Source organism: Podarcis pityusensis (genome assembly GCF_964106645.2).
Source record: "Podarcis pityusensis genome assembly, chromosome: 3".
Lineage (NCBI taxonomy): Eukaryota > Metazoa > Chordata > Lepidosauria > Squamata > Lacertidae > Podarcis > Podarcis pityusensis.
Genome location: NC_138026.1, coordinates 60,899,291 through 60,923,458, shown reverse-complemented (window position 1 = coordinate 60,923,458; position 24,168 = coordinate 60,899,291). Strand labels below are relative to the sequence as shown.

The 24,168-nt window shown below is 45.6% G+C and overlaps 1 protein-coding gene across 4 annotated transcripts in view; it reads left to right on the top strand.

Annotated features, from left to right (window-relative positions):
- The first annotated feature begins 128 nt into the window (after positions 1 to 128).
- The window catches only part of MAP3K5 (mitogen-activated protein kinase kinase kinase 5), a 100,433-nt gene continuing 76,393 nt past the window's right edge, over positions 129 to 24,168 (top strand). For 2 of the 4 annotated variants that reach the window (XR_013984340.1, XR_013984341.1), the window contains exon 1: positions 129 to 2,068. Coding sequence is in view for 2 of the 4 variants with exons in the window: in XM_080999503.1 (XP_080855629.1) it covers positions 1,612 to 2,068 (457 nt within the window). In the remaining 2 variants the exon portion in view is untranslated. The remainder of the gene's footprint in view (positions 2,069 to 24,168) is intronic. The other 2 variants (XM_080999503.1, XM_080999502.1) reach the window with 1 other exon arrangement.

The window sequence follows — 24,168 nt, the reverse complement described above, 5'->3', positions numbered from 1 at the left end:
GATGCCTCTCGCTCTCCAGGCTTCAGCGAAAGCCTGCATTCGCCCCATAGGATGCACACACATTTCCCCTTCATTTTTGGAGGGGAAAAAGTGCGTCCTATGGGGCGAAAAATATGGTATGCTACCCAGATCTCTTGGAAAAACAAGGTGAGATATAAATGCAATCAACCAATCAGTAATCACTCTGGCCTTTAATGTTTATAGCCCTATAGAACCCACCCTAGTCCTGTACACTTGGAAGTAAAACCTGGAACATATTTGTTGAAACATCTTGGTGGAAACAACCCTAGGATTGCTTTGATGTGTATAAAAGATTTAGAACTAAATAAATAAGAATAGGAAACTTAGTTCCCTTACCCAATAAGGCCATTAGCTTATCTAGCTCATTATAGTCCAAAGACAGAGAGTAATTCTCCAGGGTTTCAGACAATGGCCTTCCTGAACCCTACCTGGAGATGCTTGGGACAGGGAATATCTTCTGCATGAAAAGCATGTGCTCAATCACTTGGCTACAACCCTTTGCCAAAGAGAACAGTTCATTGTTACCTTCCAGCTCTAAGGAGAACAAGACACCCCTCCCCCCAAGATATCTGAACAGATGAAGAACAGAATAAGAATTCGTATATGTGCTTAACTTCATCCGATTTCACATCTAGTATTTCAAGAATAAGGTTCATGCCATGTGCTTTAATGCTGTAACCCACCCTGGGACCTTGGGGAGAAGGGCAGGGAAGAAGAATATGCCAGCAAAAAAAAATCTAAATGGACTGAAATTTATAAATTATACTCGGTGAGGATCTTGCAACACTAGTTGTCTCTGCATTTAAAAAGGAAATGAAAGTGGGGACTGTAAAGCGAAGCCTCTTAATGGGCTCCCGTTTGCGTAAAAGCAACCTTGAGCAAAGTCGACGAGAGGAGCAGCACAGCAGAGGGCGCTTTATCATACAGGAGCCACTTCTCGGTTCAGGCGCCGCACGATTCCTCTCGACCAAACTTTGGCGCTCGTCTTATGTTTACAAGCGCAGGAATGCGCAGTTCTCTCTCTACTACAGGGCAGGGGGCGTGGCTAAGGTAGGAGGGCGGAGCCTTTCCTGGGCAGGGTGCTGCTTTTGCACAGTAGCAATGCAACAAGTGGCTGGGAGCTCGCTCGCTTGCTTTTCCCCGGTCTTTCACGTTGGCAGAGCCCCTCGGGCGAGGTAGACGCTGCGTACCGGCGAGAGGCGCGCTCCCGCAAACGGCGGCGGGTTTGCTGAAGACCTGCGAAAGCGAGGGCGGCTGGCGTGCAGTAATACCCTTGCAAAGGCGCCTGGGGCTGCCGGATGAGCCGATCGCCAACCTGAGGAGCCGGCGGGGCTCAGCAAAGGAGTGCGCAATGGTGGCTTTGGCGGGCAACGGAGGAATCCGCGTTTCCCTCGCCGCTGCAGCTTGAAATCAAAGAAGGGCTCCTTTTCTCCCTCCTCCCCTCCCGCTCCGGTTTCCAGCTCGGCAACAGCTCGCACAAGCCAACTGCAGAAAGCAGGTCGAGGGGGAAAGGCGGCGGCGGCGGCGGCATGGCATCTGCATAAAGTCTCGTCCCGGGGCAAGGAGGCGGCTGGGACAGGAGCAGCCGGCATGAGCGACCCCAGCGAGGCGGGGATCATCAGCTTCTCGGTGCCCAGCCCGCCGGGCATTCTTGGCGGCGGCTGCCCGCTGCTCTACGAGGATGGGCTCGCCAGGAGAGCGCCGGCGGCAGGCGAGGGGACGGCGGGCCGGGGTTTCCTGGGCGGCCCAGGCGCGCCGCCGCCAGGCACCTTTTGGAATGAGGACAGCAGCTCCGTCTGCCCCGCCAGCGACACGGCGGCCCGGGCCAAAAACAACAGCGGCGGCGGCGGCGGCCACAGCAACAGGAGCACCACGGTGTCTTACGTGATCAACGAGGCGAGTCCGGGGCTGCTGCAGGCGGCGGAGAGCGGGGCCCTGCAGAGCCTGAGGGAAGCGTGCGAGGCGGTGGGCGCCGACCTGCAGACGCTGCACTTCGGCAAGCTGGACTTCGGCGAGACGGCGGTGCTCGACCGCTTCTACAACGCGGGTGAGTCGGCAGGCGAGCTTCCTTCCGGCGAGCGGAAGGCAAAAGCCGCCGCGCCTGCTGTCGAAAGCGCGCTTACCTGAGGAGAGTCTCCCTCGCGTGCATGCAGGTGGTGGGGCAAGCGAAGGGCCTCAGGCTTCATTTACCTCTTCTCAGTACCTACGTAGGGTGAAGAGAGGAATACGCATTATGTCTGTGTTTTCTTACATTTCTATGCTGACTTTCTTCTGTTATGGAAACGGGGGCTGCACAAGTGCAGTTCCCAGGTGTTCACCCGTCGAAGTACTTGCCAGACCTGCTGAGCCTCATCCAGGTGGTGGCCTTGTGGTTGGCAGTTATTTATTCCAGATCATTCACATGGCACATGGAGTAAGGTCTTGAGGTCATCTACACCAGTGGCCCTTAAATGCTGTTTGGCAATTATTTTGTCTGAAATTCAAACGTAACCCATCACATTTTTGTTTTTCCTGGGTTTGCTTGCAAGCAGAAGGTCCCAGGTTCAGTCCATGAAAGTGCCAAGTAAAGTTGCGTGAGACCCTTGCCTGAAACCCTGAAAAGCTGCTGATGGTCAGTGTGGACAGTTCTGAGCTAGATGGACCAATAGTGTGACTTGGTATAAGGCAGCTTCCTAAAGATAAAATGAGGGGACGTTTCACACACGTTATAAAATAGTAAATCCAGGTTTGCCACTGCGTGTTCATGCTTGGTAAAGAGCTGCAGCCAATCCCAGCTCCTTGAAGAGTGCATTCCCACCACATAAGGAAATAAGTCCCCATGCCTCACATTCCCTCCAACACTTAGGTGATGTTAAGCACCATAAAAATATGACGAAGGGTGGTTGAGGTCATATACCAGCAGAGAGTAGCTTTCAGGGAATTTTCCCATATTTTTGCTGAGACTGAATATAATGGTTTTTCATACCCAGTACTTTCCACTTCCGTTCTTCTCTTATTTCATGAAACACTGTTCCCATGATTCTTTTAAGCTTTGGGTTGATCCCATTGCCTACAAATCCTATCAAGATTTTATAAATATTAGGGAGTCACAATCATCAGCTGCTCAAACCTTGATAAAGATCTAATAGCTCGATTCCTGTGGTAGCCACTGAGATCTGGGTTTAAGCTAAAGTAAATAACTTGGTGTAGTTGGAACCAGTTTACGCTATCATACCCAACTTTTCTTTCAATTGAGGGCCTTATTTGGGAGTCAGCCCTTCAAACCAATCATGCATGTTGTCATCTTTATCACCTGTTTAGACAGAGGCCTGTTTTTATTATGTTACTTGTTTTTAAAACTTTTTGTGAAATACCTTGCAAGGACAATGTGACCTGAACAGTAGATTAGAAATATTTTAAATATCTAGATAAGTATTAGCATAGGGATCTGGCCCTTGGGGAAGGTCGGTAGCATGTGACATGCTTTCTGCTGTTTCCTAGTCTGTGAAGTAAACCTGGGCTAGTCTTTGGGAAAGCTGATCGTGTGTATTTGTTATTAGGCTTTTGTATGGAAGACAGAATAATTAGAGTGTTTTGTCACATCTTGTGCTGTTCATAATTTCCTTGGCTCCAAAGATAGTAATCAGTCCATATTCTGCAGCTGCTGTTAGCCAGTAGTACCCGAGGATTGTAAACAAAGGTGAATAGGCGTTCAGTGCTAAGTCTTTTGGCAGGAAGTCTTTGGAAATAAGTAGTCCACTCTTGTCTGTTCACACCCAGGGATTCCCTGGGAACATAAAGATTTATTCAGAATTAATTCATCCACCTTTCTATTTCTGTTTTCAGAGCCACTGATGTGGCTTTGGACTTGTTCATGTGACACTGTCTAATTGGTGTGGTTTGAACATGGGCTGAGCAAAAACCAAGCTTAGTTTTTGTGTGGTGGGACCATTTGTGCAACTCTTTCACCACACTCAGTTCACCCCCTAGCCTGTGTTTACTGACCAGCTGCTGAAAGTGTATTGGCCACTAGTATGGTAAATATAGGTTGGGTCCTGAGCTGGCACACATAACTTTTCAGTATATCCCAAAAACATCTTAAACCCACAGGCATACTATGCCAGATTAATCATATGAATGGGTTCTTAGAGGCAGTGCTTAATATATCAATCTACTTGGCCTATAAATATCTTATAAGGTGAGGAAACTATGGCCCTCCAGATGTTGGAGCACAGATCCCCTCATTCCATTTACCATGCTTGATAGGGCCAATGGGACTTGTAGGTTAATAACATTTGGAAAACCAGATTCCTCATCCCTGTTTTAGGACCTGACTCCTCTCCCACAGTGTATAGGAAAGAGATTGTGAAGGGCAGGTAAGAATCTAATCAATCATCATGAGGCCTCAGGGCAGGTTACCACAATTTATAAGCAGCTTAAGATCAGGGAACAGGTTAGACCCTTTAATGATATATCAAAAGCCAGGTTAAAGAGGTACCTCCTCAGTGTACAGAGAAAAACTACACGATGATGATGTCAGACACACCTCTCTGAGGAGGACATTACACAAAAATGTCCTCTCCTGGACCACTGATACCCAAAGTTCTAAGGGTGGTGGTACTACCAGGGGGATACCCTCTGACAATTTTTGTGTCCAATAGAGTTTGTGGGGAAGGAGCACCCTGATTTGGATTCAAACGAACTGGCAACCAGTGCTGCCATTTTTAAAAAAGAGGTTTGGTAAGTTCCAAGTTGTACCCCAGCTAGTTGTCTGGTTGCTGCTTTTTGGATCTCTGGAAGTTTAAGAGGCCTCTTCAAGTGCAGCACCACATAGGCGGCACTGCGATAATCCAGTCTAGGAGTTACTAAAGTTGTTGACAAACCATCCTTCGCTCAGAATAGGCACTCATAGTCATCAAGGCCACCTGAGTCTCCAGTGACCCCAAGCTTCAGACCTGCTCCTCCTGGGCAGGGCTGTGTGAAACCCCATGCATAGCACACTGTCTTCCCTCTTCCTGGGCACAAGAACTTGGAACACATAACACGTTCGCCTTTTCAGGGCTCAGCTTCCATTCATCTGTCCACATCAGATCTTTATGTGCCTCCAAGCACCTGTCCAGTACCTCAACTGCCTCTTCCAAGTCAGATGAACGGAGACAGAGTTGATTGCCATATGACTTGATTTATTTATTTAATTCCCATACCACTTAATATATTTAAAATATCTCTAAGGAGTGTACAGAAACCTGAAGCAACAACAGACAGCTCAAACAAAAATATAACAAAAATACACAGTTACATATAACAATGCAAAGTTACTAATATATAAAAATCCTTTTCAGTCCATTTCCTTCTGACACAACCTCCATCTCAGTCTCTGGGTTCTTACCCAGGGTCCAAGCAAACTCAGCTCAACCACAGAAGTTTCACAGCAATAAGAGTTCCTGGAAACAGGAGACATCACTCTAGTCTCTCACACTAGGATTGCATTTTATGGGCAGGCCCAAAGTGGACGGTACTTCCTCAGGCACTTGCCCACAGCTGTTTCCACACCCAGTTCCAGGTGCAGAAGGTTTGTTGAGTTTTCCAGAGGGTACAAAGTATGGGGGAGAGGCTGCTATGCTCACAGCTTTTTCTTCACCCTTTGTCTTCTCCTCCTCCAGCTGCCATCCACATGTTGGTGACAACTACCCCTTTACACTCTTTGACAGTCCTAGTTGTGTGCATGATTAAAGAGAGTTGATTAACTGTTCTTTGTTAAAAATGCCAACATCCCTGCAAATAAGAATATACACGCCTATTTCCTCCCCCCCCCAACAGAATTACCTAAGAAATAAATACTAATTATTCAGCTGTAAATGATAAGCTAACAAGCAATTACCAGCCAAAAGGTCAACAGAAGGTGTGGGAGTATGGGAATTTCCCCTTCTTTATATTTAGCTCCTGTGATGTCAGAGCTCTATAAAGGAACATTTTTGTCACTGTAGTTTTTAAAAACAGCTGACGTGCCACTAGAATTAGCTCACTGTTTACCTTACCAAGCTCTGACTACAGAATTCGGGTGATGATGTTTATTATGACCACCAGCACCGTTGGTGAGGAAATGTTGTCCCAGGGTTACACAATAAATGTTGTTCTGCTGTAAGGGAAGGGCTGTAGCTCAGTGGTAGAGCATCTGCTTTTCAGGCAGAAAGTCTCAAGTTCAATCTGCAGCTTTTCCAGGTAAGGCTAGGCAGGTTCCCTGCCTGGAACCTTGGAGAGCCAATGAGCTAGATGGTCCAGCTCAATATGAGGCAGCTTCCTATGTTCCTGGTGGCCCACTTCGCATGTTACACTAAACCATAGTTAAAGAAACTATGCATAATGTGAACATGCAGTTCACTAGTACACACTGCTCTAAAGTTCTCACTGTGTTCTTCCTTCTAGTTGCTGGGAAACAAGCCAGAGAGTGTCCCCTCACAACATCTGAACCTGGGATCATGGTTTGTTTCGAGAAAAAGAAACTACAACTCGGGTTTGAGGGCATGACAAGCCACACTCTGGCTTGTTTCCTGTCGGTGTGGCAGCAGCAGGAGCCAGGGAGGAACTCGGCAAGAACTTCTGAGCCGTGTGTTCACCAGCATTGCATGTTCACATTAAGGCATTAAAACAGCAATAGCAACAACTTTGGCTTAATGTGATGTGTTAACCAAGAAAGTGTTAATGGGTGGTATCAACAGCTGTAACTTCAGCAATACTGGAGCAGAAAATACTGAATAATATTTACTAATGGAATACGGGATTAGGACCATAATAATATTATTAGTAACACTCCCACATGCTTACACTTATATGCAAGTATGGTTGGAGTGAGCTAAAGCTAGGCATACTTGATTGAATTCTAAGGTTTATATATTGATTAATTAAGAAAATGCATACCCTGCTTTTCGTCTAGGTCTCAGTGAGACTTACAGAAATCCTGATTTGTTTATTTAATTTCATAAAAATTTATGCACCACTTGCTTATAAAAAACCTCAAAGCGCTTTGCAGAAGATAAAACCATAAAATCAAGAAAAAAACAGACAACCCTACTTTAAAACATATGACAGATAACATACTAAAACAGATTAAGATTACCTAAACTTTCTAAGCATCTGAGATGTCTTGTCTAAGTAGAAATGTTTTTAGCAGGTTCCATAAAGAGTAAAGTGAAGGTACCTGCTTGATCTTAATAGGCAGGGAATTCCAAAGTGTAAGGTGAAAAAGTGCATATATATATATATATATATATATATATATATATAATGTTTTGAAATGTGCACACTGGATAAAATGTTTCAGAACATGCACACAGATAACTTAATACATGAAATGAAGACAGAATGGATTTACCAGTGAACACATGCGAAATTGATGCTGACCAGAAGTAGACTGATGGGTCCATTCCGAAGTACAGCAACAATGGGCACACTCGGTTCCAAAAATTACAAAGACATTTTAATTCTGAGTCTTGCCAACTTTAGAATGTGTACAAAGTGCAAAGAGAATTCAAAATGTGGTGGTATTTTTTGCTTGGGGGGGTGGCTATTGGGTTGTTGCTTTTACAGTGGTACCTCGGAATCTATTCCGGAAGCCTGTTTGGCTTCCGAAACGATCAAAAACTGATGTGCAGCTTCCCATTGGTTGCAAGAGCTTCTTGCACTCAGCGGAAGCCGCGTCGCACCTTTGAGTTCCAAGAAATGTTTGAAAACAGAAGCATTTACTTCTAGGTTTTCGGCATTCGAGAACTGAAACATACAACAACAGAGGTGTTCGTGAACTGAGGTACCACGGTATTTTGATTATGTATTTTGTGGTTTTGATTTTCTTCTGTGAACTGCCTTGAGACCTCTGGGTATAGGGTAGTATATAACTCAATCAATCAATCAATTAATCAATCAATCAGTTCCAGGCATGCTAGAAATAAATCAGCTCCAGATCACTGTGCAGATTGCTGCATGTGTTTTTCTGTACTCCCCGTCTCCCTTGTGTAGGAGGGGTGGGAACAGAGATAATTTAGGAATAAACCTGTAGTAACTCCCGCGGGTAGGTAGACAGAAAAAGAAGAGGGCATGTGACTACAGTTGTGTAGTAAAGCAGAAAAAGAGGAATGCAAATGCTGTCGTATACAGAAAGAGAGTGAGTGGAAAATGACAATGAGCGGTTAACAAAGAAAGCAAAGGAGACTCCTTTCTAGTTTATTTTGTGCTGTTGAATTCATGCACTGGGGATTGAGCCTGCCTCTTCATCTGTATAGGTTCTGCCATAAGTTTCATTTCTTGATCATGTTGGAGTGACAAAGAGATGGCAGCTTGGAACTTGAATAAAGCTCTGTGGGTGTTCCACTGCTTTGTCAAGCTTAGATTTGGCAGGCCAGGGGACTACCAGTAGCATCTAGAAACATAGGTGTGCACGTGTGTAACCTGGTAGCCACTGGTGAGAAGGAGTTACATGTAGGTGAGGGAGCAGGCTGCTGTTGCTGGTTGTGGGGGGAATGGAATGTTCTGCCTCTTCATGGCACCCAGCAAGGAAACCAAGCACTCTGCCAAAGGAGAACCCCCTGCCCCCCTTCCATTTCACACCTAGCAAATGCATGCATCACGCTGCTGTAGGTGGAATTCTCCAACCTCCCACCCCATTCCATCATCCATCTAACAGGTTGGCAAAGAAAAATGCAGGCTAGTACTTATTTGCAAGGCTGTCCTGTATAGCCTCCTATTATATAATAGTATGTGTTGCAGTATATATTAAACCAAGGAGATGGAACCTCAGGCTTGTGGGCCAAATGTCTCAGCCACACCTAGCCACACACCTTTTTGCCTGGCCACATCCCTTGTCAGCCCTGCTTTGCACCTTCCTTGAATGGTTTTGCTTGGCTCGAATGTGTCTTTGAACTCTAATAATGATTCACGCTTGCCCGGATGGAGGATATAGAGGGGTGTATGAGTGTGTGCAGAAACTATTGCATGGAGGTAAAATTTCCCATCTCTGTTGCTCTTCTCACTTTTTTAACCTTTGGTCTGTCATGGATGCTTTAGTTGAGATTCCTGCATTGCAGGAAGTTGGACTAGATGACCCTCGGGGTCCCTTCTAAATCTACAGTTCAATGGTTCTATGAAAAGTTGACCAAAATGAAATAGGACCTTTGGGCTGAATGATGTTCCCCATCCCTGTGTTAGACCTTGCTAAATCTTGCACCAGCACTGAAAGACATACAAAGGTTAATTTCAAATCAGTGTGTCAGTGCATACAAAACTCTTTAATTAGTCAAAATCACTGTCTTATTGATGTGCGTTTTCTCACCATAGCATTGTCTCCTTACAGCATCATTATTGTTCATCTCTAAAACATGTTTTCCCGGCTTGAGCTGTTAATTTCTGACTCATAGGGATTAACTCCTGTTACATAAAACATTATTCTAGCCAGTGCATCCCAAGGTGCTACGTACTTTGTTTTCTGCTTTGTGCTTCAGGTTAGAATTGCCAGCTCTTGGCCGGCAGAATGCTTCTGTGTCTTTCGTTTAATTAATTAATTTACTGTGCTTGTTTTACTTTTCCTCAACCATAACAATTCCCAAAATATTTTAATTACTATGTGACGAGGAGAATTTAAAGCAGCTGGCTTTCTCAGAGGAAGTGGTGGACTGTAGGGAAATACATCTATTTCTCTTATAATAAGAATTGGAATATAAAAGTTGTAGTTAACAGGTTAGAAAAATCAAACTAGTTCATGCGGTCTGGTGCCATTCATCTTCCCTTTTGCATAGGTTTTGGCTGGAGTAGCTCAGTACTGCAATTTATAAGTGATAATGGAAACAGGAGGAGTCTTGTGGAAGCTTAGCAAAATCATGGAGGCCAAATGGGAGACTTTATTTAGACATTGGCTACATTATTTTATCTCTGAGCTGGAGTGAGAAACGAAAACACTTGTCTCACATACATAAAGGAGGTTGAACATTTCATTTGCCTGCAAGTCTCCCCCTTGGCTACTGACTGAGTTCTTGCGATGTCATGGATCATTCACGAGTATTCTCGTGCTGGGCAGTCATAGAAATTTCAGACATGATGCAATTAACTGGCATCTGAGTGGAAGAGTAATTTTGGTTTACACACTGTGCTGGTAGAGAGGGAGGGGGGACCCATGTGAAGGCAATGGAACAAAGGAGTGGGGAGCACTTTTTTTCCACCTAAGGACTACATTCCCTTCTGGTAAACTTTCCAAAGGCCACATGCTCATGGTGGGTGGGGCCAGAAGGACAAGTGGATGGAGTAGCACCCACTTTGTACATTAGGTTGGTTTCTGCATGCACTCCCCCACTCGTCTCTGTTCTCCATCCAGACAATAAAGAAGCGTTATGAGAGTTCAAGAGTGCATTCCAGCCATGCGAAAATATTTGGGGTGTGAAGCTGGGCCAGTGAGCTGTGTGGCCTAGGGAGTGAAGCTCCTGGGTCTGAAGTTCCCGATGGTTAACAGGGATCTGAGATAAAGAAGCGGTTGGTAGAGATCCTTTCCCAGGGTATAGGGGCTGAAGTGGGTGTCTGAGCTTTTAGTGCTAAAGCTGGGGTTAGTGGGGCAAGGATTTGTGCAAGGCTAACATCCACGAGCTGGTGGTGTGTGCAGCATCACAGTATTTCACATATTGGTTCCAAATTACCTGCCAGCCGTTAGTTGCAGCCATTAGTTGTCACCAAGTACTTTTATTAGCTGCCTTATTCAGGGGATAAGTGGCTATCGTCACTCTCCACTGGTGGAAGGGACAGAGGGCTTTGTGTGAGCTGCTGTTGTGCTTCACTGGAGTCCCTGTTGCGGTATGGTTGTTGTATTCATAGCTCTGCCTCTCTTCTAATCTGAAAAGGTCAGTAGCTCTTTAAAGTCAGAGCACACTTGTGTCCCACAGTTTGCTGGAGGTATGGCCCTTGCCTCCTAGCCTTAAAGGACAATTCTGCTTCTTCAGGAAATGCAAGAGATAAGGAGCACTTGCGCGTGCAGCCAGCCTCCCTTGGTTGGTCCTATGGCATCTGGATGCCTGGCTCACTTTCTTCTTTACAAGTGTAATTTGCCCCCTGGGGAAAAGGGGGCAGTTCTCAGCCACGCAACAAATTGCACTACAGTTTTAAATGCACTTGTCAGTGAGTAAAGGCTTTTACAATTGCACACGACAAAACAATGCAAATTGGCTCTCGCTGTTTTACAAAGTTTTGACGCTGTCCAGAATGTACAGAAGTGAGTCTCTACCATGGTTGCTTGGCTGCAGACTCAAAGGCTTTACATACAAGGACATAGGGAATGCAAGAAGCAGAGCAACTCTTTCTAAATTCCAGTGATTCTTTTCTTATAGTGTCTTGCTTACCTTTGGGAGATGCTACATTCCAAGGCTTTTTCCTTTGACATTGTGAACCAGAATGTTGGTTACAAAACTATTCCTATTTTATTTTTGGATTTCCTGGAATTTGTGATGAAATGTAATGTTAAGGCTTTCTCTCTGTCTTGGAGTTCTTGAAGCAACATTCAGTTGCTTCTTAAAACACTTTTGTCCCCTATTAATAGTGGATTGAGTGATTTCCAAACCCCATTTTAGCACAGAAATACATGCTTTCCACAACATCTGCTGTTTGTAGTGGCTGAAAATCAGTTCCAGAATAATAATAACTACCAGTTATAGAATAAAAATGAGTGATTAAGAAATTTCACTTTTAATTCTACTTGTTTCTCTTAAGTGAAGTCTCTGCCTGCTTGCTTCCACCCCCACCTCCACCCCCTAACATCTGCAATGCATCATGTGTTGGATTAGCTAGGGGTTATTCAAATGTTTCTTTTGTTTTCTCCCCCCTCTAAGAACTATTTGGATGGGGTTTGTTTCTAAACAGATTAAAAGGACCTTCTTCTAGTGCTTGGAGTAGTGCCTAGTGAGGCTACACTGTAATAATACGCTTTGATTATTGAGTCACTGGCATACAGAACATTTTTGTTGTCTTTGTTTAGGCTCAGAAAGCAAAAAGTGACACCATGGGGGCAGGGATATCTTTCAGATAAAAACTGCATTACTGTGATTTTGGAATTCCCCCTGCAATATGTATTTTAGTTTTTTTTCTTCTTTTTCCCCTTGTGTGACTACTTCTTCATGGGAGGACAAACGTTGTTGGAACTGGCCCTTGTCTTATATTGTCGAGAAATGGACTGATGTAGTAGGAAGCAGAGATGACTGACAGAATCATAATAGATTCACAAATTCAGATTATTAAGTGATTGCTGCATTTGTGTGGATAATGTAACATATGAACTTGCTCTACATGTGCTCAGTTTATTGTATGCTTATTGAATGTTTAAATTAGTTGCAATCTGATTGTAATTTGAAGGCCCTTTACAACACAAATTTAACTTGGCTTTCTTTATGCTGCAAGGATAATGTCAGGGAACTGCCATCGGAAGGAAGGGAAGTGAAAGGGCTCACACAGGTTGGGAGAGACTCAGCAGCTGAAGAGGGAACCAGTAGGGGGAGAGGAGCTGAGCTGAGGGAAAGGGAGCTGGAGGGATGGCTCAGAGACACTTCCAGCGAAAACAGTGGGGAGGTTTCAGGACCTCCTGTAGGGACACCCACTCCTCGCCGGAAACTGTCACGCAGAGAGTCCAGAAGACGTGTTTCCGTTAAGGAGCTTTTATGTTGGAAGCGATTCCGAAAGCAACCACTGTCGGAATCTGCCAGCGACTGACGGAGCCATGTTTAAGGGGCTCCGTTACAGACAGAGGTTTGCAAACTTGACCAAACTCTGAGGGACTAGGATTTTACACACAAGCAGCTCATCGTCCCATCACAGCATTCCGACAGTCTTCGTGAGCAGCTTGTGCAGGAGAAGGCATCATGAGCAACCCAGCCGGAACCGGAGAAGCAGGAGCTGGAGCGGGTCCAAGCCTGGAAGAAAGGTACCGGGTGTTGGAGGTCCAGCTAGCGCTGCAGACGGCGAGGCTTGAGGAGAGGAGGGCTCAGGATGCAGACAAAAAGGGGAAAGACACCCAGCTCGTCAGAAAGGTACCAGGATTGGTGCAGAAGTTTGGGGGGGAGCCCAAAGACTATCATGGCTTTCGGACAGAGATGCAATATGCCCTCAATCTGCAGTTTGATGAATTCCCTGACGAGGAATCACGAGTGGCTTTCGTGATTGGGCATCTTGAAAAGGGGGCGAGAGACTGGGTTAGACCCCTGATGGCAGCGAATAGTGACGTCCTAAAGGACACGATGAAGTTCTTTCGCGCCATGGATCTGATGTTTTCCAGCGATATTGAACAGGGAGTGGTCCGCAGACAGTTAATGGCTTGCAAACAGGGGAGCCGATCTGTCCGTGAGTACTGGACTGAGTTCACCATGTTGATCCATAAATTGGGGTGGGATCTATCGGCGGAACCCATTCAAATGCTCTTTGAAGAAGGGCTTTCTTCGGCTGTGAAAGACGAACTTTCCCGGGCGCCCAGGGCGGAGTCTATGGACCAGCTGACCAAATCAGCGCTGACCATAGGAGCGCGCCAGGAGGCGAGAGCATTGGAGAGGCGGGAAGGGAAGGGGGAACGTTGGAAGGAGTTCCGCATTCCAGACATTCCAGAGCCAACTTTCCCGCCGGCAGAGCCGATGGAAATCGGAACAGCGCGCGCGCGCGCAGTTTCAAAGCCCAGTGAGGGGGGAAAGAAGGAGGGAAAAGGCGCCCGGAAATGCTATCTCTGCCAACAGCCAGGTCACTTTGCCAGAGTCTGCCCCCAGAGGAAGGAATGGCAAGGGATGGTAGGAGCTGTGGAGGGAAGAGAGGAAGAAATACCGAAGCAAGTAAAAGCCAACGCCTGGCTGCCACCGTCGGGGCACAGCAGCCAGGCCAAAGAGCAGTGAAAGTGCCCACGCCAGAACCTCCTAAACCCGCCCTAGTGATAGAAGTGACGCTAGAGCTGCCAAACGGACACCCTCTAAAGATAAAGGCGCTGTTGGACTCAGGCAGCTCCTGCAATTTCATGAGCAAAGAGTTTGCAGCTGAACACCAGATACAGACGATCCCTTTAAGCAACCCCCTGCAGGTGACCACGATCGATGGCAGGGAGCTGTTGGGAGGAGAAGTCAGCTTGCAGACCGTCCCAATGATAATGAAGGTGGCAAGGCACACCGAACTGATAGCGTTTAATGTGGCCACCTTGGGAGGAGCTCCCATTATATTGGGGATGAGCTGGCTAGCGTTACATGATCCGCTGGTGGGCTGGCATCAGAGAGTGGTTTCTTTTGGTTCAGCACATTGCTTAGAACACTGCAAAGAGGGAAAGGGTTTGGCAGGGGCCCAAGCCACCCTAGCAGGGACTGAAGTAACGGAGAACGTGAAGGTACCACGACAATACGCAGATCTCCGCGACGTCTTCAGCGAAAGGGAGGCTGACCAACTACCCCCGCATAGACCCTTTGACTGTCAAATCAATTTACTCCCTGGGGCACAGCTCCCTGTAGGCAAGCTGTACGCCATGTCAGACAGAGAGATGCAGGAGCTAAGAGAGTTCATTGACAAGAACCTGAAGAGAGGGTTCATCAGAGAGTCCAGGGCGGTGGGGGGCAGCCCAGTGTTTTTTGTGGATAAAAAAAACACGAACAAGCCGAGGCTTGTGTGTGACTTCAGGGCCTTAAATGCAGTGTCAGAACCAGTGGCTTTCCCTATGCCCAGGATTGACGACATTTTGACAAGGGTCAGGAAGGGAAAGATTTTTACTAAACTGGACCTAAGGGGGGCGTACAACCTGATACGAATAAGGAAGGGGGATGAATGGAAAACCACCATGTTCACCCCTTTGGGGGCATTTGAATATTTAGTTATGCCCTTCGGCCTACAAGGAGGCTCCGCGTGCTTTCAATCGTTTATGAACCACGTCCTGGGGCCTTTGCTTTACAAGAATTGTGTGGCCTTCTTAGACGACGTGTTGGTGTATTCTGAGAATGAGGAGCAGCATGTGAGAGACGTCAGAGAAGTGTTGAGCAGGCTGCAAGCCAACCAGCTGTGGGTGAAACTGGAGAAGTGTCAGTTTCATACCAAGGAGGTGGAATTCCTGGGGTATCGCCTGTCAGACAAGGGATTGGCCATGGATCCCGGCAAGGTCCAGGCGGTGCTGGAATGGAAAACACCCAAAACAAGGAAGGATGTGCAGAGGTTCCTAGGATTTGGGAACTTCTATCGTAAGTTCATCCGAAACTTTGCCCACCTGACGGCGCCCATTACGGACTGTCTCAGCAGTAAGAAGAAGTTCGTTTGGACTGAGGAGGCGGAGCGAGCATTTGAGGAACTAAAAAGGGCCTTCGCCTCGGAACAACAACTCCTGCATGTGGATTTACAAAAACCGATGAGAGTGGAAACTGACGCATCAGACAGAGCTATTGGGGCGGTGCTTCTGCAGCCAGGGAAGGAGGAGTCAGAGTGGAGACCGTGTGCCTTTTTTTCGCGAAAGCTGAACAAATCCGAGAGGAACTACACGGTGTATGACCGAGAACTACTCGCCATTCATGAGGCGTTCCGGAGATGGAGGCACCTGCTAATTGGCGCACAACATAAGGTGCAAGTGTGCACTGACCACAAGAACCTAGAGTATTGGAGGACGGCACGAGTGCTCAACCAACGGCAAGTGAGATGGGCCCAGGAGTTCTCCAAATTTAACTTTGAGATTTGTTACGTGCCAGGCCCAGAGAACATTAGGGCGGACGCTCTCTCACGCAAACCTGAATATTTGGAGGGGGAGGGAGCACCAGAAGAGAGACATGTCATTCCAGAGGACCGCTGGGTGTGTGGGGCGACATTGGTGGGACAAAGAGAACTGGTAGAGGAAACAGAGAATGATGAATACGCCCAGAATAAGCTCAGAGGTCTTAGGGGTGAGGGAGAGGAACCAGGGGGTTTCGAGGAAAGAAATGGAGCTTTGTATTACAAAGGGGCACTGTATATCCCTGAAGGAGACTTAAGGGGGAGGGTACTCAAGCAGTTGCACGACAGCCCCACGGCGGGGCATTTTGGACAACACAAAACCATGTGGTTGGTCACCAGGGAATTTTGGTGGCCTAAGGTGAGGGAAGATGTACGGGAATATGTAAGAGGGTGTGAGCAATGCCAGCGAGCCAAAGGGGAGAGGCGGGCACCGGCGGGGCTATTAGAACCCTTACCAACCCCAGAACGACCTTGGGAGGCAGTGTCGATAGATTTTATGACTGATCTGCCGAAGTCCAAGGGGAAAACAGCCATCATGGTGGTGGTAGACCTACTAACAAAGATGTGCCACTTTGTAGCCTGCTCGCATGCAGTCACGGCGGAAGAGACAGCGAAGTTATTTGTAGAACACATTTTTAGGTTGCACGGGGTGCCATTGAGGGTGGTCTCAGACCGAGGAAAACAATTTACTTCCAGGTTCTGGAGGAAGCTCATGAGCTTACTGCAGGTGGAGGTCAACTTTTCGACTGCCCGGCACCCTGAAACCAACGGGCAGGCGGAAAGAGCAAACGGTGTCCTCCAGCAATACCTGAGGTGTTATGTCAATGACAGAGAGAATGACTGGGTAGAAAAGTTGGCGCTGGCGGAATTTGCCTACAACAATGCCGAGAATGTGTCCACAGGGATGAGCCCCTTCTTGGCTAATTATGGGTGTCATCCCAGGGCTTTCCCAGGGGGAGAAGGGGAGAGATGGGGTGTCCCGGCAGCCGAGCATTTTGTAGAAGAAATGGAAGCAATCCATCGTCAGCTCCAACTCAACTTAGAAAGGGCGAAGGAAGAATACAAGAGGCAGGCAGACAAGAACCGAAGGGAAGGTGAAACCATAAGGGTGGGAGATAGGGTGTGGCTGTCAACCCAAGGGTTGCCGTTCAAAGGAGGTTGTAAGAAATTAAGACCCAGGAGATTGGGTCCCTTTGAGGTCATTCAACAGGTCAACCCAGTGGCTTTCAGGCTCCGGTTACCCAACCACATGAAACTGCACCCAGTATTTCACAGGTCGTTACTGTCACCGTATGAGGGGGGACGAGAAGGGATGGCCACTCGGGGACCGGTCATAGAAGAAAGGGAATGCAGCAGCCATGTGGCAGAAATCCTCGACGCCAGATGGAAGGGGGATCAGGTGGAGTATTTGGTAGCGTGGGAAGGAGAACCGGAGTCAGAAAACACTTGGGTAATGGCAGAAGATATCAATGACGAGGTATTGATAGAAACGTTCCATCAAAGGTTCCCAAGGAAACCTCAGCCTGTGGAGAGGTTCCGGAGGGAATACTTTGGGACCACCGATGAGGAGGAGGAGTTGGAAGGATTCTCGGAATCGGAAGGGGAAGGGGAGATGGACTCTGAGGAGGAGGAGTACTTCGAGACCAGGAACCGCAACAGGTGGAGAGAAGTGTTCGGGACATCGGAAGATGAAGGAAGTTCATTCCGGGGTTTTGCCTCCTCACCGCCCGTAGAGGAGGGGGCGAGAGGGGATGAAGGGGGCCCTGGAGGGGAGGTGGATGTCAGGGAACTGCCATCGGAAGGAAGGGAAGTGAAAGGGCTCACACAGGTTGGGAGAGACTCAGCAGCTGAAGAGGGAACCAGTAGGGGGAGAGGAGCTGAGCTGAGGGAAAGGGAGCTGGAGGGATGGCTCAGAGACACTTCCAGCGAAAACAGTGGGGAGGTTTCAGGACCTCCTGTAGGGACACCCACTCCTCGCCGGAAACTGTCACGCAGAGAGTCCAGAAGACGTGTTTCCGTTAAGGAGCTTTTATGTTGGAAGCGATTCCGAAAGCAACCACTGTCGGAATCTGCCAGCGACTGACGGAGCCATGTTTAAGGGGCTCCGTTACAGACAGAGGTTTGCAAACTTGACCAAACTCTGAGGGACTAGGATTTTACACACAAGCAGCTCATCGTCCCATCACAGATAACAGCCCATTATCTACTTGCAATAACAGGAGCAGTTGAACAGGGCTTGCTGTATCGCAATGGGATAGGTTACTTTTTTTCAGTCTATGAGCTGCGTGGTTTCTTCGTGCAATATGGCACAACCTTGCAAATATTCAATTTGTAATCTAGCACACTATCTTTGACCATGGCTTGGTTCTGTAGCACCAGAGTTGCTACATTCAAGTTTTGGGGGCAGTCATAACACTGGCGTTTGCCTGGTGGGGCTGAATTGAGGAGTCATGCCCCACGTGGTGGCTGGGGTGAACATTGGGTGGCAGGCAGATTGCTGCTGGATTTGGAACCGTGATCAGAATCAGATGAGGCCCAGTGGGGCTGGCTTGGGATCCAGTGGATTCCCTCCAGAATCCTACCTCCCATTTCAGGGGAAGGCTGATGGAAGCCAGCAGGGCCAGACCAAGGGATACTTCCACTCAATCCAGCTCCCGGGTGCAAAGGGAGAACGTACTGCTCTGCCCATCAAAGGTTTTGAGCACATGCTAATCACAATTTAGACTCTTTGTTCTCACAGTGTAAATCCTGGTGGGTAGTGTTCAAGGCCTGATATTGTGGGAAAGTACCAACAGTTGTCCTATAATCACTTATTTCATATCATAGTATAGCTCCTTTTTCCCCACCACCATGTTCAAAGATATATTTTTTTAAAAATAAATAAATCCTACATTTGTAGTACAAGGGTAGGCTATGGACCTTTTTCAGAAGTCAAATGGAAATAAAACAAATGCATCCTAGGCAGGGAGGTGGCTTGAGGGCAGCAGGTTCTTCAACTTGCTCAAAACAACCCCAATGTGTATATAGTATGTATGGAGGATGGCATCACAAATTGAAATGAGCGTGTATAACTTAGGGGCTGTGTCTGCTTCAGCTGTTCTGCTTCCACCTACACAGATATTTGTTCTGTGCACACATTTAAGATTGCGTTCCTCCAGCTCATTTAGCTACACTTAGCTACCGTATGGCACTCCACCTTGTTTTATGTGTTCAGCACACTTGTTAATGATGGTATGTTAGAATCAAGACACCTGGAGAGCAGATGTGGAACACTGGAGGTTCTTTATATTTTCATTCAATAGCACTAGAATACATGTTTCAATCTCTAGCTGTGGTCATCATGCAGATAGATATTCATTATCCACTGTAGGTTATACTAACATCAAAAGGGCACAACCCAACCCACGATCCAGCCAAAGTTAAGCACTTTCAGGCTGTAATTCTGTACTCACCAACCTGTGAGGAAGTCCCATTGAACTCAGTGGCATAATCAGGATTGCTGTGAACAAGTCCTACTGATTTCAGTCAGAGGGTAACACAGAGGTTTAAATGTCTTTATTTGAAATCACATTCATTTTAACAGTGCTTAACTTTGGATGGATCGTGCTTCTTATGTACCCGTTGTACATTGTACAACCCGTTGTAACCAAAGACTAAAATAACAAATGAATAAGTGCCATATGTGAGTTCTTTAGTACTTTAGTAGTCCCACTAGTCTTCAGCTTTGTACATTCCATCTTTTCCAGCGTTCAGAAAGGAAGTATACACTAAACATTACCAAAGGCATCAGCATTGCAGCTCCATTGACAAAACGGGAAAGTGTACTAATAATAATGAGGCTGATCTTGTGACATAACGTAGCATGACCTTCTGTGGACTACAGTTTACTTCATCACATGCCTCACATTGATGTTACTCAGCAGGAATCCTGTGAATATTGATATTACACAGCAGGATTCCAATGCGGTGAGAGAACTGTAGAGCTTTAATTGTACAGTCATGATGTGGAACGGAAATGTGATTATTGTGAATGACATAAATGATGTTTTAAAAGGTTAATTTGAGCTCATGCATTGGTCAATCAACTGCTCAACTGAAAAAGAACACCTGGATGAAAACAGGAAATGTATAAATTATGACATAGTTTCAAGTGCAGGTTTATTGCTTCTTTTCTTTCTGTTGCGTGTCTGTGTCATAACTCTGAAAGACTGCAAGGAATGCTGCAGCACTTAAGTGAGACTAATAAAAACATTTGAGCTTTCTGGACCATATTGGTAAAAGAATGCAGAGCACTTAACTAAGCCTGTTCATGCATTATATTCTGGGGAGAACACACAATCTGGCCTTAGTTTTGGATGCAGTCTCACCCTTGTCCTCCCTTTCCCCCAATCTGTGGGGAGAAAAGAACTAGGCTGTACTATATTAACTTGAATGCGATATTAACCTAGCCATCTAATTTAATGCCCATATTTTTTCAGGGTACAAAAAGAGAGATAATCATTCAATATGTGCATGACCATGTATATGCACATCATGTTGAACCTGGAAGTATCATGGAAACGTCATAAAGAGGTCACTGAAATGTCACCAAAAGCTCAGAACAAGGTGTTTGTTGACTTTTTCAATGGGTTTCAATTATATGCAATTTTGGTCTGTTAGGTTTCTTTTTACCCAGGCCGTTGGCCCTTAATTTGAAGGATTTTATATATTCATGGCCTCTTTTGACAGGTGGAATGTGTTAGACCTGCCTTTTATATGTATTTTTAGGCTTTGTGTTTTTATGTTTTTATTCTGTTTTAGCTTTATACTGGTTTTATTCTTTGTAGTATTTTGTAGGTTTCTTTGAGTTACTTTGTGGGGGGGGGGGAATCAAACCGATAAGTGCAATTAATAATAATAGCAACAGCCCATGACATGCATGTTTCTTCACAAATTCATGGGGGTTGAGCTATCAATGACTACTAGTCATGATGGCTATGCATTGCTCCCGGTGTCAGAGGAAGCTTGCCTCGGAAATGCTAGTTTCTTGGCATCACAAGTGGGAGGGTGCTGTCACACTTAGGTACTGCTTGCAGGCATTCTGGGGGCATCTGGCTTCACACTGTGGGAACAGAATGCTGGACTAATCCAGCATAGGCCTTTGGTCTGATCCAGCAGGACTCTAATGTACATGATACAATGCTGTATGCATGAAACTCTACATATAAGGGGCTGTGTCCCCTGCCCTACTCATAGAAGTTTCATTGCTGCAATTAAAGGGAGGTGAAAGAAGCAATTTTTACAAATTGCCTGTTTTTGCTGTAACTCTGGAGCCTATTTTTATTACAAAATTTATTACAAGGTTTCTGTACCACCCTTCACCAAACATGGTCATAGGGTGGTATACAACAAAATAGGGCAAAATAAAATTATGATGTAAACAAGAACTCTCATAAAACGCCTAAATAACATAATCAGCAACCATGCAATTTAAAAATGACTCAGCCTATTAGTCTCTAAAAGCTGAACTAAAAGCTGAGGTTTTTATCGTTCATCTTAATGAATATAAGTTTGGGGCAAGATTGTTTCCTACAAAAGGAGCATTTTTAATCTGCAGACTTCAGATGGGCTTTTTGGAACTATGTACTCAAAGGAGTGTTTTCAAAGGAGGTCTCTGTAACCTCTGATGAGAGCTAATTGGCAGCTACAGCAAGCCATTATGAATTTTGACAGCTGTCAAGCGCATGACATCATTATGACATCACTAGCTGTCAAAGTTCATAGTGGCTTGCTGTAGCACTGGAATGCAAAAATAATAATGAAGCTACTCGTTTGTAATAAAGCTGTTTTGTAAAATAATAGGTTTTTTCTCTGAATTTAATGTTTGTATCCAACTAAGTTTACTTGGTGCAGACCCGTTTAAGTTAGTGGACCTAAGTTAGCCATGTTGATTGATTTCAGTGAGTGTACTCTGCATATCACTAACATTTGATACCCTGAACCTTTTGGCTATAACACTGAATGAATAAGAACTAAGTCACTGCAGTCACAAGCTGAAGCTATCAGGCACTACCAGTGAAAAATGAAAGCAAACCTGTTTATCATGTTTGTTTAATCTCATGTTACAAAGTTGGACAGCCTTCATGCAGAGTGTTAAGAATCTTAATTTGGGTGAGTCATATCCGCTTTCTGTATTGGATACGTAAGTGCAATTTAACATAACTTAATTACTAGTTAGATAATATTCTAGTAGCATGCATAATAACTTCTTGTTTGCCATGCTGGTAATTTCACACATGTGCTTCTCTTGCATGAATATAAATACTCAGCAAAGTTAATCTTGGTCACCTATACAACTGAATAAAAGTCAGCTTACCGCAGTTCCTTGGGCCTCTTGATGGTGGCATCTACTACTCTTCTCTTGCTGCGTATACTCAAAGAGGCAGGTGAATGAGCTGCATTTGTGGCAATAGAACTTGGCGGCCAGCTTCCCCAACTCCTTACTGGTGGTGGGTCATTGCCCTGTCATCCACCATTCCCTTGTCATAGTGAGCTGCCCAAATGGCACTAAATACACACATTGCTTAAGGATATTGGGGTGGCCAGCATGGTGCCTTCCAGGTCTTGTGAACTGCATTTTCCATCTTTCCCAATCATTGTCCCCACTCACTGGGGTTGATGGACATTCTTAGCCTTTAGAACTTATATAAACTCCATTCTAAAACAGCTGCATTGGTTGCCAGTTCGTTTCCAGGCCCAATTTAAGGTGCTCGCAGTTTAAGGAGTTTAAAGGTCTAAATGTCTCAGGCCCCAAATACCTGAAAGACAGCCTTTGTCCTTATAGATCAGGGGTCCCCAAACTAAGGCTCGCGGGCTGGATAATGCCCGAGGGACTCGTTTAACCGGCCCGTGGCGACCTCCACCGCCCGCTCTTACCAGCGCTGCACTGCGTGGCTACCCACTTCCGGGTCGGAGGAGCACCAGAAATAGCTTGTGCGCATGCATATGAGCACGTGCTCCCCCGCCCTCCGGCCTGCCGCATGATCAGCACTGGAGACACCGGCCCGAGGCGCGGTAAGTTTGCTGCCCCCTGCTATAGATCCTCTCATATATTACAGTCAGCAGGAGGACTCTCTTGGTAGTCTCATCACCCTTAGAAGTTGGGGGAGAGATGGACCAGAAGAGGACATTCCCTGTGGTGACTCCTAAGCTGTGAAATCCTTCCCCACAGAGGCACAACTGGCACCTTCACTATTCATCTTTCTGTGAATACTGAAGATGCACTTCTGGCCTTTGACACCTGAGAGGTGTGTTTTCAGGGCCCAACCTATTCCTGTGAATAATTTAACAGTTTTTAATACTGAATTTAATTTGTTCTAATTCTCCCTGGCACCTGCTTGTGAAGAGCAGTTAATTAACAGTAATAGTAGTAGTAGTAGTAATATAGATGCAAATGAAAGGAACGACTAATTAAAAAGCCAGTAGCTGAGACTCCAAATGAATCTTAAAAGAAAAGAACAGATAAAGAAATGACTGATTAAAAATCTGGTAGCTGGAAAACAGTTCAGTATTACTTTTCTAGTTCATACTGGAAAGTCAAAAGAGCAAAATCACCACAAGTACAGGAAAATAACACAGAAAATAACATAAAAAATTGGAAGAAGCTACTTTCACTGCAACAATTTTGCCCTGGAAATGTAGCCTCTGGCTTTGTGTTGTGGAGAAATCTCAACTTGCTTCTACATGTCTGTTTTTACTGAGAACATTTCCCAGGGAAGGAAGAATAGGATGTGCATCAGTGTTGAAGACATTTTTGTTTCAGCAATTTTTTCTAACAGGATGAAAAGTCTCTGGGTGATCGTTTTGTGTTGTTTTTAAACTTGTATATAGTTGTGTTTTGTACTGTTTTTTTAAAAATATATAATTGTTTTTATTATATGTTTGTAAATCACCTTGAAATATGTATAAAAGGTGAGTCAGTAACCGGCCAATCAATAATAATAATAATAATAATAATAATAATTTAGGCAAGCCTTGGAATCCATCCTTTTAGAAAAGCATTGAGTTCCTTAGACACTAACAGGAAACCAGACATTACAAACCTAAGTACAAAGTTAGTACCTTGCTTTCTACCACTGACAAACCACAGTCAAGATGGTTGTCTGAAATATTGGAGATGGGTTGAATTGTGGCACTCTTACCTCACATTCAGCTTCCTAAATCATTTTTTCTTTCAGTAAAAACTAAAAAAAACACCCCACCCTAATTTACCTCATCTGAATAACAAAGACTAATGAACTGAAACATAGGAGCACTTGTTTGGCTCCAATAAGCAGGCAGCAGGCTTCCAGTGAGTGCTCCTCTCAGTAAAGATAGCTACTATATTGTGTTTGCCTTTGTGGGAAGGAAGGCGAAGTAACTGCCCCTCCCCTAGCACTCTTAACACCCAGAAGTAACAGG